The sequence below is a fragment of the Pelophylax lessonae genome (genome assembly GCF_965119305.1).
Source record: "Pelophylax lessonae genome assembly, chromosome: 5".
NCBI lineage: Eukaryota > Metazoa > Chordata > Amphibia > Anura > Ranidae > Pelophylax > Pelophylax lessonae.
The window spans coordinates 48574846-48590108 of record NC_138772.1 but is presented as its reverse complement, the minus strand read 5'-3'; the positions used below and the strand labels follow the sequence as shown (position 1 = coordinate 48590108).

At 44.7% G+C, this 15263-nt stretch overlaps 1 protein-coding gene across 1 annotated transcript in view; it reads right to left on the bottom strand.

Moving 5' to 3' along the window:
* PDK4 (pyruvate dehydrogenase kinase 4) overlaps positions 1-15263 on the bottom strand; it is a 40102-nt gene that overhangs the window by 13502 nt on the left and 11337 nt on the right. The window contains exons 2-4 of the mRNA XM_082257468.1: positions 11603-11744; positions 3765-3836; positions 2057-2241 (exon numbers count right to left, since the gene is read on the bottom strand). Of these exons, the coding sequence (XP_082113594.1) occupies positions 2057-2241; positions 3765-3836; positions 11603-11744 (399 nt within the window). The remainder of the gene's footprint in view (positions 1-2056; positions 2242-3764; positions 3837-11602; positions 11745-15263) is intronic.

Here is a 15263-nt window from a genome sequence, read left to right as displayed (position 1 = left end):
TTTATTCAGACAGTCTCATTATTGCAGGAGAGACATGCTAGATCTCTTCTGTAATAAAACAAACGTACCTGCCTGTTCACAATTTAGAAAGTACACGGGATGAGCAACTCCTGTGCGCATGGGTGGAATTTGCATCGTCCCAGCCTGGCTGAGGACCCTAAACATGCAAGAAGCTGTGGGATAAGACTCACTCTGGAAAGGGCGCTCACAGACTGGAGCAGAGACGAGTATTTGCGCATGGGCAAGAGCCAATCAGTATGGCTGAAGACCCTGCACCCAAAAGGGAAGAAAATGTTGGCTCCGTCAAGGGGACTCACAGGTGGTGCATCGCTGGAACCAAAGTATTTGCAAACTTTAGTTCTGCTTTAAACATCATGAAGTCAGCTAAACATAATCAATGAGCAAAGTTGTTTTCATTAGATTAAGCACGCATAGTGATAGTTCATAAAGTCAAAACAGCTCTTCTTTACCAAAGAAAAAACATTTTAGAAAAAGAAAAAAAAAAAAAAAAGTTCAAGAAAGGAGTGTATGAATGATTAATATAGATCAAAACCTAAACTATAACTGCCTTATACCTTGCCTACTGCTTAGACTTGTTTTGGACACAGAATCAGACACTAAAATAAAAAGCTACTACTAAGCAATAAATCCACCCCCAGGTTTCCTAGAAGGATACGCACTTTTAGCTGAAAACAAGGTGATTAAACTTTGTACTATGCTTTTTCTTAAAAAAACACCCTAACAAGACAAAGTTCTTTGGCTGAACTTTTTACTATCTGGCACGATAAGGGCCTAGTATATCAACGTGTTCCTACAAAGCGCTGATGCCATTTCCCCACCAGATTTAAACTTCTAGGGCAGTCTTTAATCTGATTGGTGGTTTACAATAGATGTTCCTACTCCTAAAGCCCTGTACACACGCACAGATTGTTGGCCGACCGATCGGCCGTCTTTTGTCCAATGTTTGTGGGTTAAAATGTGCTCTAGACTTGCACTGGACTTTTGTTGGCCAACAACAACCAACTGCAGAAGTGATGTCATGTGATGGTTAACTTTCCCTGTGTTTTTTCTTCTCTGAGCATGCCCAGTCTTGCTCATTTGATTTTTGTCTGCCGAAATCTGTACTGACTGACGAACAATCGACCGTTCTTTGTTGGCCAACAAAAATTTTATAGCCTGCACACCAGATTTTTTTCGGCCGAAAAGTCGCAGTTGGTTGTCGGAAGCATCATACTAACAAGCCTACAATCGACCGATTGGACGTTGGCTGACAATTTACGGCCAACAATCTGTGCGTGTGTACGGGGCTTTAGTGCATTTAATAATGACTTTCAAAATCACTGCCGTATATTCATGTCTGCAAAGTAGAATCATGTGTTGTGTATCTGCTGTGATTCAGCAGTCTGGGAACGTCTCAGGAAAGCTGCAAGCAATTAAAGATTTGGAAGGCAATATCTGAACCACAGCATGCAGCCACATAGCGTAGCTCTTCAGCAAAGCAAAAAGACAGAACTACCATGATGTGGTTAAATTGTTCCCAAGCAATTCAACCCCATCCTGAGATACCGGCTTTTTCAATATGCAGCAAGCTGCTACCATTTATATAAAGATACGTAGCTCTTAAGAAAAAAAAAAAAAAAGAAGAAGGTGGGCTATTAGTTTAAGAATCATGAAACAAATTTAATTAACAAACTGGTTTAAGTAATAATTAAAAAAAATAAAAAATAAATTGCGACCACAGCCGCAAGTGCCTTCGATGATTGGTTGCACTCTGCTGGAATGAGGAGTAAGGCAAGTATTATGCCTTATTCCTACACCCCAAGACATAACGAGTAGTTAACCCTTGCAATGCAGAGGATCCCCACTACAAGGGTAGACTCTGTCCGAATAATGGAGTTGGGCTTTAAAAGTACTGTGCCCTAGTGCAGGAACATGTGCTTTGATGGAAACAAAAAAAAGTCAATTTTTTCCATCTACAATACAGGGCAATCGATCAAATGTGCCACTGGGAAACTAGGTCAGCAGTGATCTCCAGACAAAGAGGACAGATCCTTACTGTGTTGGTTAATTAACATCCTGATGGAGATTCGGCTCATGTAGAAACGGTCTAGGAAGTACTGGACGTTCTGATTGGTCACGGGATCCACCCCGAAGGCTTCTTTGTATTCGATAACCCCTTGGGCCATTGTGGGGACGACGTTGTTGTGACGGTTCCGGATGTGGACCAGAGTCTCTGTAAAACTGGAGGTGAAACATTCACATTTAGTGCAATTTTTTTTTTTTTTTTAGGGTTACAAACACAACTGCCATCTAAATTTTTGTTGTAAAATTCAAGGATTTAAAGCATGAACAGCAGTACAGTGCTTTTGCTGTGTCATTTGGCCCATTGTATCATCTAAAATACTTGGTTGATCCTACCAGGTTCCGCGCCCCCCCCGTAAAGTGACCACGATTTATCATGGCTGCTTCTCGGTCCTCTCCCCCCACCTCCCTGCGCCTATCCTCTCCGATCCACTCTCCAGCCCTCCCCTTCTACTGATAAAATAACCGATTCTTCTTTCGACAATGCCCTCGGTTAAATTAACTGATCTGCCCCATTGTATGTGCTTTTTAAAAATAAGCCACTATATACCTTATCTTATAGCGCCACGCAGCACACACGTGACAGGCCACCTCTTTTCTCCTCTCCTCCACCTGACTGAGGACAGCAGGGGCTTCTTGGCCCTGCCCCATGTAGCTGTCAGATCGAGAGAGGCAGCCGGTCATGTAAGCGCTAAGCGGTTCTATAAAATAAAAGGTATATAGCGGCTTATTTAAAAAAAAAAAAAAAAAAAAAAACACATACACTGGGGCACATCAGTTAATGTAGCAGAGGGGATTGCAGAAAGAAGACTCAGTGGCTTAACAACCACGATTTTACTGTGCATATTGTGTATTTTTCATAGGTCATGTGACCCAAAATCCGCATCAAAATCTTAACACGGATAAGTTATTGATGCATTCTTGCTACGTTCTCATTCAATAGGGAGGTGCGTTTAGTGCATTTTTTTACCTGACCAAAAATGCAGCAAGCAAAATTTTTAATACCACAATGGAAGAACAGACCAGTGTGAAGACATACATAGCATTTAAAGGGATGCATTTTTATTGAGCTTTTCTTGCGCTAAAAAGGTTCCGATAATGGCCGACAAATTCATATTCATTTAAATTCATGATATTAAAATAAGTTGAATAGAATACAATAATATTAAAAAAATTTCTAAAAACTGTAGGTTTCAGTTAGGCACATCCTGAAATTTTTAGTTTTGGCACCAAATTTTCCATTCGGTGCAGCTCTAGTAAATAAAGTTTACTATATTGTTCTGCATAGTGTGTAATAGCAATGGGCAAATTAAATATCAAGTACACACAAAAAAAAAAAAAAAAAAAGAATGGATTTAGAATCATACCTATACTTCACCATTTTACAAGGTCGTCCTGGCCCAGGGAAAAGGTCATGGACTACCCTTTGTCAGTACCGTGAACTTGGCTTTCAAAAACCCCCTCCTTACATTTCATATGACACCGCCTTGGGGGAAGTGTACGGCTACATGGAAACCAGTCTGCCTTGTTGTGTAAACACTCCGCTTTCTCTTTCTGAACTGATCCAATCACTCGGCTGATTGGTGCACACTTGTGACAAAGTGACACTTTATCTCCTGTGCCTCCGGCGGTGACAACATTACAAACAACTTGGTCTTAATTTGCAAAAACAAGACACTTACTCAGACAGAACCCTCTGGTCATCTGGGCTCTTTTCCACAAATTCAATTAGTTCCATCAAACTCTGGATGTACCTGAAAATGAGAACAAATCATGAAATTTAAAAGGGAAGCAAATCAATGATACAAAAACCTAAAAAGAGAACTCGTCAGAAAAGTAAAATTAGAGCCGCCATTACATGAATAAGGCCCCTTGCACATGGTGCCTTCTAGGGGCAGTGCATTTCTCCTGGCGCGGTAGTGGGCTTGTGAGGGACCGGTGCAGCCCTGGTGCAGGCAGTCTAATGCCCCATACACGATCAGATTATCGAACGATCTGACGTCCGTTTTTTGTGGCATGCTAGTCTGATGTGGAAAGTGAAGAGGTAACTTTCATACGAATTTTCCCGTACGACAGAATTATACTTCAGAAGTGATGTCATGTGTTGGATTGCTTTGTATGTGTTCTTTCGTCTCTGAGCATGCCTAGTCTTGCTCTTAAGATTTTTTTTCCGTCGAAAACTGTACTAATGAGACGAAAATCGGATGTTGGGTTGACGGACGATAAAAATTTTATAGCCTGCACAATCAGGATTTTTTCGGGCAAAAAGTCAGAGTCGGCTGTCGAAAGCACCATACTAACAATCCGAAAATCGGCAGATCGGTCGTCAGACGAAATTTCCCTTCAGATTTTCTTATCGTGTGTACGGGCCTCAAGTCTATGGCAGGCTGTGGCTGGATGGGACTGAATACTACACCAAGTGCATTCAGGGATAAAGGCTTGTAAACCAGAACACCTGCATTCAGAATGCACAGGTCCCACGAATGCACAGGCCCCACCCCGCCGCAACCTGGCAGATATTTTGAAAGGCTGCCTGGGGCAAGGCTGGACTTTGCGCCTGTCCCTTCCAGGGGCACTAACACGCCAGGAGGAACGCACCGCTCCTAGACAACCCCATGTACAAGGGGCATTAAGGGGAGCACTTGTGAGGATAGAAGGAAAAATGGATGGGGCAGAATACCATCAAATTCTTGAGGAAAATCTGCTGCCCTCTGCCAGAAAGTTGTCAATGAGAAGAAGTGTTCCAACATGACAATGACCCAAAGCACACAGCAAACATGATCACACAGTGGTTTAAGGAGAAAAAAGGGGATTGTCCTTGCATGGCTTAAGCAGAGCCCAGACCTAAACCCCATTGAAAATCTGTGGAAGGACTTGAAGCCTGCAGTCCACAAACCATCACATTTAAAGAGGAAGTAAACCCTCCTCTGCAACTTGTACCTAAAGGTAAGCCTATGATAAAGGTACTGTGAATATCTCCCAAACATGTACCGTTTAGGAGATATTTACTTTGCATGCAGCCAGTGACATCACTGGCCCATGCGCTCTGAAAGAAAGGCCGCTCGTGCCGTTCCTTCAGAACCCTGTGCCCACGTGGAGTGACGTAATCGCAGAGACAGAGGAGCGGTCGGCACCTCAGGGCTTCGTTCTAAGGTAAGTATTTCATACCAGTATGCGATGCATACTAGCTCATTATGCGTTTATCTTTCAGGTGTTCGTTTTTTACAACCTCTCTAACTGAATTTGAGCAGTTCTGCAAAATTTGCAAAGACTAGATGTGCAAAGTTAGTAGAGACAAATCCCAACAGACTAAAAGCTATAATTAAAAGCAAAAGGTTGTCCAACAAAATACTGACATAAGGGGGTGATCCTTATTCCAAGCGATTCTGTTTTTTTTATTTTTTTCCCTGATATGTTGGTATTATATCTTTCAATTGGATGTTTTAAGTTACACCAGTAAATATAGCTGGATAAAACAAAAACTGTCTGTCTTCATTTCAGGCTGCATTGCAAGAAAATGTGAATATTTTAAATGGGGGTGATTCTTTTACACACCAAATTTTTTAATATAGGTCTATGAAAGCTGGAAGTAGAGGATTATAAAACATAGTCTTAAAATGGCAATTTCCTTTAAGAGCAACCTTGCATAGCATGCCATTACAGTGCAAGAAACTTCAATCTACTCGTTTGTATAAAAAGAGTCTGCTGATGCAAGATTTCAGGAAACGTCCCAGCTTCATTCAGAAACGTAAGATAAGACGTTGGGAACAAACTGTTCAGTGCCACCTGTGCCAGGTTAGATATAGTCTACACAACACAAGCTGTTTACATAGAGACGGCCTCAGAGCTGGGTGTGTGCCCTTTATTATTACGCACTCAGTCATGGAACAATTCCATTATTCCAAATTATAAGCCAGCATTAGGTTGTGGCCGGTTCAACGAGTCTACAAAGATGAGCGGTGCATGCTGGGTACATTTTGGTTTATCGGTGCATCACTAAGAGCCGGTTCACATTAGCGCGACACGACTCCTTACTACTTCGGGGGCGACTTGTGCATTACATTGCACCACGACTTCGGAGCGACTTGCAGGGACTTCACATAATGGAAGTCTATGCAAGTCGCTCCAAGGTTGCCCTGAAATAGTACAGGACCCCTTTTCTAAGTCGGAGCGACTTGTGTCGCTCCTATTAGAACGGGTCCTGTAGCGGTCAATGGACCGCGAGGGAGCGCGACTTGTCAGGCTCTAAATGTAAAGTGCTGCGTAAATTGATGGTCCTATATACACTGAGGCAAATGGTGGTCACACCAGATACGGACAATAAAACTGCACATTTTAGAGTGGCCTTTTATTGTGGCCAGCCTAAGGCACTCCTGTGCAATAATCATGCTGTCTAATCAGCATCTTGATATGCCACACCTGTGAGGTGGACGGATTATCTCGGCAAAGGAGAAGTGCTCACTAACACAGATTTAGACAAATTTGTGAATATTTGAGAGAAATAGGCCTGTTGTGTAGAAAAAGTTATTGAGTTCAGCTCATGAAAAATGGGGGCAAAAACATAAGTGTTGCGTTTATATTTTTGTTCAGTGTAAGTACCTGTAATAAAAAAAAAAAAAAAATACATTTCCACACTCCTGTGACCCAGATACAGCTGACAGCGGGCTAAAGCCTGTTGGCTGACGTCACAGAACCGCTCCAGGCTCTGGAAGGATCCCGATAATGTCGGGATCCATGCAGATGTCTGACTGACAGTTGGCTCTCAGCTGAGAGCCAAAGATAGCTGTGCCCACTCCCTCTTCTGCCCGGTGCAGCAGTGAGGGCTGTAGGGGCAGAGCAGGGAGCAGTGACTGACTGTCACTGCTCTCTGCTTAAAGCAGACCTAGAACTGAATGATCAGGGGTCATATGATTGCTCAGTTCTTAGGTTTAGAGTCGGCGGGGGGGGGGGGGGGGGGGGTCGGCTGTAGCATAACGCCAATGCTGCAGCATTGAGGGGAGTATGCATGTTTATTTTTTTTAAACCCCACATTTTCTTGTTAAATTACAGGTCCTTATGATACCATTGTCTGGACAAAATGTATTTTTTTCCATCTTATGCACCCCTTTAGAAGGGGGGGCCTCTGCAACCCTCAAATGTGTTGGATTTCCCTTGGAAACTGCAAATAAAAAAACTTATTCTGAATAATTGGAGAGGCGCTTTAATGACTTATCCTGCATTCATGCTTCCCGAAGGACTGTCCTCAAAGTCCTAGAAAAAAAAAAGGATTGATCAAAAAATATATTAAATGGTTGAGTTCACCTTTATGAACAGGTTACATCCTAAATACAGGTGTAACATGTCCAGTGTGCACCCCCCCCCATATGTGACAGCAGATGGGGGGGGGGGTGTGAATTCTCTCCCCATACCCGCTGTGCCAATTTTGAAAAACGTGCAGCAATGCGGAGCTCCATACACACGGCCGCGTCATTCATGCAGTTTCCGGTGAATGAATAGACTACAAGTACCATCAGCCATTGCCGCTGAGGGCTTGTAGCTCAATGAACTGCGAGGGTGCTGGGGAGCACTCTTAATCTTGCCTGCCTGTAATGGAGGTGCAGGCAGACAGCTATCCTGAGAGTCTGCAGGAGCCAGACATTGCACCCATGATCTGATGATCACGGATGCAATGCTCTGCAGGCCCCTTAGGAAAAAAATAAGTAAACGCACTTTTTTTTACCTGCAAAAAAATGTGTATTTTTTTTCTTCAAAAATGCAAACTTATCCAAGTAATCCAGAACATTTCACCACTTGAAAAATATTGACTCACATTTTGAGACCCAAATATTCAAAACTCTTCAAATAAAATTCTTTTTTTAGCACTTTCAAGGCTACGTGAAGCTTTCCACCTCTCCTTTGCACTACCGTGCAGAACTCAGAGAATCTCACCAGGTGTAGAAGGGTTTCTGCTCAAGAAAAATTAATAGTCATCAGTTCAGTATTTTGGACTGATGGTCTGATCTAATGAGTAACCAGAAGGTCAGGGAGGCGGCAGCTGGGAGCACCTGTGTGCCTGAACCCGGTCTGTCAAACATTAAATGGATCTGTAAAAACAATTTACCAGAAAACAGTTTTGTAAGATTCTGCTTATTTAAAGTTGAACGTCAGATGAACCACTGAATAAACATAGGGGAAACAACTTGCATTGCTGTCCATGCAGTCCAGCTAAGGTCTGGTTTACACTAGCATTGCCTTCTGAAGAGCGATCCAAAACGGTGAGGAGACCTATATTTTACCCTTAAAATAATAGGTACATTTTAGCAGGCTGTACTGCCCAAATACAACAGAGGGGATCATTTTGCTGCACCACACTATAAAAGCATTGTAATCCTGGCATGTATATAGCTCCATATGGCAGCCTTTGCGGCTTGGAGGGGGCTGTTGGGCTGCAGCAAAAATGTGGCTCAAGCCAGTGTTTCTACCCCACTCACAAGTGTGAACAAGGCCATACAGTCCTATCACACAGCACAGGAAAGCCTAGTGACCTTGCTTTTCAATACTGAAAATAAAGCCGGCTTTAAACAGTTTGAATCTCGGCAGGTTCAGCAGGGACCGGCGGAGACTCGAACCAAGCATGGGCAGGCTGAATGTACCCAAGTTGATCGATCAACCAGTTTGTTGGATTTTACATGCGATTATTGTTAGCCACCAGCAATAATCTCTCTGTTCCCCTAGTGGGAATGGCTTCCCCTGACCCCCCCCCCCCCCCCTCCGGGAGAACACAATGACTCTGCAAGAGATTCCCCTGTCCGTGTCAACACTGTTTGCGTTGATTGGGGAATCAAGCTTTTTCTTTGCAGGACAGAAAAATCGCTCAGTCTATGGCCAGCTTTAGTACCCTTGCTGGGTCACTTCCCTGCCCCCAGTCTGTGGCTGGACATTGAAGGAGCAGCAAGAGACTTCATAAGATCAGCTCTCTGTTCTCTCCCAGTTAGCAAATTGCCTGTGAACACATGTGAACGCAGCACACCTGAATGCTATTGCTACCGCTCCTACTTAGGCCCCTTTCACACAGGCGGACCCCGTTCAGATCCGCCTGTCAGTTTGTTTGGCGGATCTGAACGGTCCCCCCATGCATCCCTATGGGGCATCAGTTGTCAGCGGAGACATGTCTGCTGACATCCGATCCGTCAAATCTGGACGGATGGAAACTCTATTTTCCATCCGTCCAGCAGATCGGATGAGAACGGACCAATGGTCCGTTCCCATCCGATTCCCCCATAGAGATGTATGGGGCTCTGACAGCTGGGTCTCCGCACACAGCACGGAGAACAGCTGTCATTCTCCTGCTCAGCGGGGGAATCGGCGGATCGATAAACGGAGTCCGCCGAGGGAGCGGAGTGTGTGAAAGAACCCTTACAGTCAGAGCTGCTGTACAGGGGATTACAAGTGGCTAAAATCAAATCCAAATCAGTTATTTATATTAGATGCATTTTAAATAAATGTGCATATTTTGGTTAAAAATTAGTAACAGCATTCACTGGGCATTTTCCTTATCTCTGCTTGGAGTTCAGCAATGGTAAACTTAGATGTTCCCATTAAACTTGAATGCTCCTTTAGGAAATTCTAGCCCCCAGGCTGTCATGCTGACTTTTGTGTTTTCACTGACGCGTTTTACCACACAATTGGGGCTATGACAGTCAGTGTCTTTTGGGCTGCCTTAGCCGTTCACTGACCAATTTTATTTTAGCCCTGAAAATGCTCTCTTTCAAGAAGTTGGACATGGGCTTAACATTAACTACTTCCCGCCCGCCCTATATGCGATTGACGGCAGGAAAGTGGTTGCATTATCCTGACCGGACGTCATATGACGGCGGCAGGATAATGCGCTCTGCGCGGCACCGGGGGACGCGCAGAGCGGCGATCGGTGATGCGGCGTGTTACTCTGACACACTGACGTAGGCTCTTTACCATGTGAGCAGCTGTGTCCAATCACAGCTGTTCACATAGTACACAGGAAGAGCCGTTGATCGGCTTTCCTTAGTTCGTGCCTGACAGGGGGGGGTCTGCACTGGTAATCAGATCATTGATTACCAGTGTAGACTCTCGGGGGGGGGGGGGTGCCACTAGAACCACCAGGGATGCTCACCCATGACCCCAGGGATGCCCACCACGGCCACCAGGGATGGAAATCAGGGCTCAGAGAGCCCGCCAGTGCCCTCCCCATCAGTGCTGCCCGCCAGTGCCCTTCCCATCAGTGCTGCCCGCCAGTGCCCATAATTGCCATCTATCAGTGCCGCCCACCAGTGCAGTGCCCATTATTGCCCACCAGTGTCGCATATCAGTGCCAATCAGTGCCGCCCAGTGCCAATCAGTTCCGCCCATCAGTGCCAATCAGTGCCGCCCATCAGTGCCCATCAATGCCGCCTATCAGTGCTACCTATCAGTGCCACATATTAGTGCCACCCCATCAGTGCCTCCTCATCAGTGCTCCTCAGTGCAGGAAAAAACGTATCTATTCACAAAATTGTATAACAAACAAAAAAAAAAATTTTTTTTTTTTTTTTCAAACTTTTCGGTCTTTTTTTTAATTTGTTTAGAAAAAAAAGAAAAAACCTTGTGGTGATAAAATACCACCAAAAGAAAGCTCTATTTGTGGGAAAAAAAATGACATAAATTTGGTTTAGGTAAAGTGTTGCATGACGCTTCAAAATGCAACAGTGCTAAAAGCTGAAAATTGGCCTGGGCAGGAAGGGGGTGAAAGTGCCCTGTATTGAAGTGGTTAAAGAGGTTGTACACCGAAAAAAGTTTTTTTTTTTTTCTTTACATCCTGAAAGAGAAACCCATAATGAGCTAGTATGCATCGCATACTAGCTCATTATGAAATACTTACCTTAGAACGAGCCCCCGCCGTGCCGTCCGCTTACCTGTATGACGGGCGACATGTATAGTCGCCCGTCTTCCGGGATCGCGGCATCCGGCCATCTGATTGGCCGGAGCCGCGGTGACGTCACTCCCGCGCACGCGCGCCGGGAGCCGACGGTCACGGCACAGGGCTCTGAAGGAACGGCACGATCTGCCGTTCCTTCAGAGCGCATGCGCCAGTGACGTCACTGGCTGCATTAAAGGTAAATATCTCCTAAACGGTGCATGTTTAGGAGATATTTACAGTACCTATAGGTAAGTCTTAATATAGGCTTACCTATAGGTACAACTTCCTGAGGAGGGTTTACTTCCTCTTTAAACTGTCTCTTGCTCTACAAAATCCAATCAAACCCCTCCTTTAGAACTCTATATGGCACTAAGGGCATTAAAAAAAAAAGAGAACTATATAGTTTATGTTGGCTCCAGCACAGATTATTAGGTAGTTTTGCAAAACCACACCATTCACCGTTTGTTTTATGCGTGCATTTTCTGTCCCACACAGGCAGAAATGCAAGCAAAGTTTAAGCTAAATTCGAGTGGTAAAGGCCACAGAGGTAAATAAGCAGAATGTGATGGGGGCAGCCATGGCTGGAGCATGTCCCCTGACATTACTCACCAGCTCTGCACAAGCTGAACCGACGGGGTCCCAAGCAGGGGGTCCGGGAGGATGTAGATCTCACGCATGATATTGGCCAGCCTCACAGGTAACTCTTGCCGCAGGAAGACAAAAGAGGTCTTCTCACATCCATTGGCAGATCCTACAGAAACAGAAAACAAATGTGCTTAATTAAGATGTTAATCTGCACCCACATGTCAAAAGTGTATGCAAGCCCAAAAACAAATATAATATATTACAGCTCATCAGTCCTTAGATGTGGTGGCTGCATTCGTTTTTTTATTTTTCTTCGTCTTTTTTTTTACCCCCTTTTATATTTGAACCTGCTGACCCTGCCATTAACACTTCTTTCCTGGAGTGACAACGACCACTCCTGCACTCCAAGGAGGAGCAGTACAATTACCCTGGGATAGGACGGGTGTTGGGACTACACTTCTCATCTCAATAAAATGGGGGGGTTCTGTAGTCCACAGAGTACTGAGAACATAATTAACTGGTGGACGGAAAAGTCCCAAATGCCGCACATCCAGCAAAAGTCAATGGTATCTATAGTTACATAGTAGGTGAGGTTGAATAAAGACAATAGTCCATCCAGTTCAACCTGTGTCGGTGTGTGTGGCTGTAATCATCTCACATACCCCCGAATGTTCTGATCCTTGAGATGTACGTCTAAGAGTCTTTTGAAAGCCACCATACTACCCGCAGAAACCACCTCTTGTGGTAGAGAATTCCACAATCTTGTAGCCCTAACAGTAAAGAACCCCCCACGTTGCCGGAGGTTAAAACGCTTCTCCTCTAATCGCAATGTATGCCCTCGAGTCCTCATGCAATCCCTTCGACTGAATAGCTTTTTTTCTAAGCTGAGATCCCCATTGAGATATTTATAAATTGCTATCATGTCCCCCCTCAGGCATCTCTTCTCCAGGGAGAATAAATCAAACGATTGCAGACGCTCTTCATAATTAAGTTCCTCCAATCCCCTAATCAGTTTAGTTGCCCTTCTCTGGACTCTCTCCAGCTCCAACACATCCCTCCTGAGGACTGGCGACCAGAACTGGACAGAATACTCCAGATGTGGTCGGACAAGAGTTTTATAAAGTGGAAGGATTATAGTCTTATCTCTGGAATACATCCCTTCCTTTATGCATGCTAAGAAAGGGAAAGAAGCCTCAGACTCCATTCAGGACACGCCACCCCAACGCCCCCCCCTCCCCCCACCAATGTGTTTTTTACCCCATCCAAGCGGGTTAGTCATGGCTCTTCTATGATGAAGCCCCGTGAGTAGGGTGAAATGCATTAGCGACATGGCCTGGACAGAGTATATCCTTTTACTATTAGGCTTTGCTGGATGTGTGGCATTTAGGATTTTTATTTCCTTTGTGTTTACGCATTTTAAGCCAAGACCAGCTCTCCCCCAGCCTGCACCCTTTAGTGCAAGTCTTCTGACCTGGACAGATAAGGAGCCTGGATGGGCACCACCCCAACCCTCATTGTTAGTTTGCATGGTTAACTGGCATCACAACCATTTTTGAACTCACTGGAGATTAAGAGGGATTACTTTTTACACTTAACAGATAACAAAATGATTCCAATAGTATATTTAACAGACCAAAAAAAAAAAAAAGGAGAAATTAATTAGGGTCTACACACAATTTAAAGGTCTCTTCACATTTATAGGTCTCTTACTACATCTCCTTACAAACAAGGAATAGAGAAAATATATTTATACACACATGCACATACACTTATATTTTAATATTTCTTTGAGTTCACAAGGAAGTATCATCTCATATGGTATGATAGCATGAGAACTCTGGAAAATCTGGATAACACAGCATATTCCTGGAGATGCCCTCAAACATGGCCTTGAAGGCCAAAGCTGTACTTCTAGCTGCTGTCCAAACTTCACCCAGATAAGATTATAGAAGTGGTGTCAGCCAAGTGTAACCAGGGACAATAATTCAGACTGAATGCCCATAAACTACACTTCATTTAATTACATCTGTTGCTTTAGTTCACATGCTAGCTATTTATGGAAAGCCCATCTCCAACCAGGGCAATCCAGACTAAGCAAAAGAAAAGTGCATATCAAAATGATCAGCAGATCCAAAGATGTGAAGATACAGCGGGGAAAATAATTACTTGATCCCCTGCAGATTTTGTAAGTTTGCCCACTTGCAAAGAAATAAGGGGTCTATAATTTTTTATCACAGGTGTATTTTAAAGTGATAGAGACACAATATCAACCAAAAATCCAGGGAAAAAAATTGTAAAAATGTTATAAAATTGAATTGCAGTTCAGTGAGTAAAATAAGTATTTGATCCCCAAGCAAAACATGACTTAGTACTTGGTGGAGAAACCCTTGTTGGCAGGCAGAGGCAAGACGTTTCTTGTAGTTGGTCATCAGGTTTGCACACATTTCAGGAGGGATTTTGGTCCATTCTTTACAGATCTTCTCTAAAATCCTTAAGGTTTCTTGGCTTTCGCTTAGCAATTTGAAGTTTCAGCTCCCTCCCATCAGGAACGGCCTTAGGGGTGTGCGAGCTGTGCGGCCGCACAGGGCGCCATGGGCAACAGGGGCGCACTGCGGCCATCACAGCTCGCAGATGATCAGGCCGCACAGCGGGAGGTAAGCGGCGACCGTGGCCTGGAGAGGGTTAACACAGGCCGCGGCTGCCGCTTACTTCCCTCTGTGCTTCGGTCTCCTAGCTAAAGGGCTGAGCTGTGTATCTCACACAGCACAGCCTCCGATCCACCGCCGCTGACAGATCCCTCCTCCCCTCCCTTCTGCAGGGACGCCAGAGGAGAGATAGTCAACTCCTTCTCCTCCCGACCCTTCTCCTCCCGAGTCTGCCCCGCCGACACTCCCTGGGGATGTGTGGGCGGGAAGTTTAAAGAAAAAGAGTCTACATCCTGAATTAAGTAAGCTCTCTCTCCTGAAACAAAATGTAAGGGGGTCTCTGATGCAAGGCGGGCCCTGTGTGGGGATCTCTGATGCAAGGCGGGCCCTGTGTGGGGATCTCTGATGCAAGGGGGGCTCTGTGTGAGGGGGGGCTCTCTGATGCAAGGGGGGCAGTCTCTGATGCAAGGGGGGCTCTGCTGTATTTAGTGATCATAAAACAGAAAAAGTCAAATAAAGTGCAAAAAAAAGGTACAAGAAAATGTGCGGGGGGGGGGCACATGATTAGCTTGCACAGGGCGTCTGAACACCTAAGGCCGGCCCTGCCCTCCATGGATTTTCTATAAGAATAAAGTCTGAAAACTGGCTAGGCCACTCAATGACCTTAATGTGCTTCTTCTTGAGCCACTGCTTTGTTGCCTTGGCAGTATGTTTTGGGTCATGCTGGAAGACCCATCCATGACCCATCTTCAGTGTTCTGGCTGAGGGAAGAAGATTCTCATCCAAGATTTGACAATACATGGCCCCGTCCATTGGCCCCTCAATGCAGCAAAGTCTGCCTGTACCTTTGGCAGAGAAACAGCCTAAAAGTCTCAGGTTTCAACCTCTGTTCTTGACTGTAGGGATGGTGTTCTTAGGGTCATAGTCAGCATTTTTCTTCCCCCAAACATGGCGGGTTGAGTTAATGCCAAATAGCTCAATTTTGGTCTCATCTGACCACAGCACTTTCTCCCAAACCTTGGCATGACTGTACATGTACC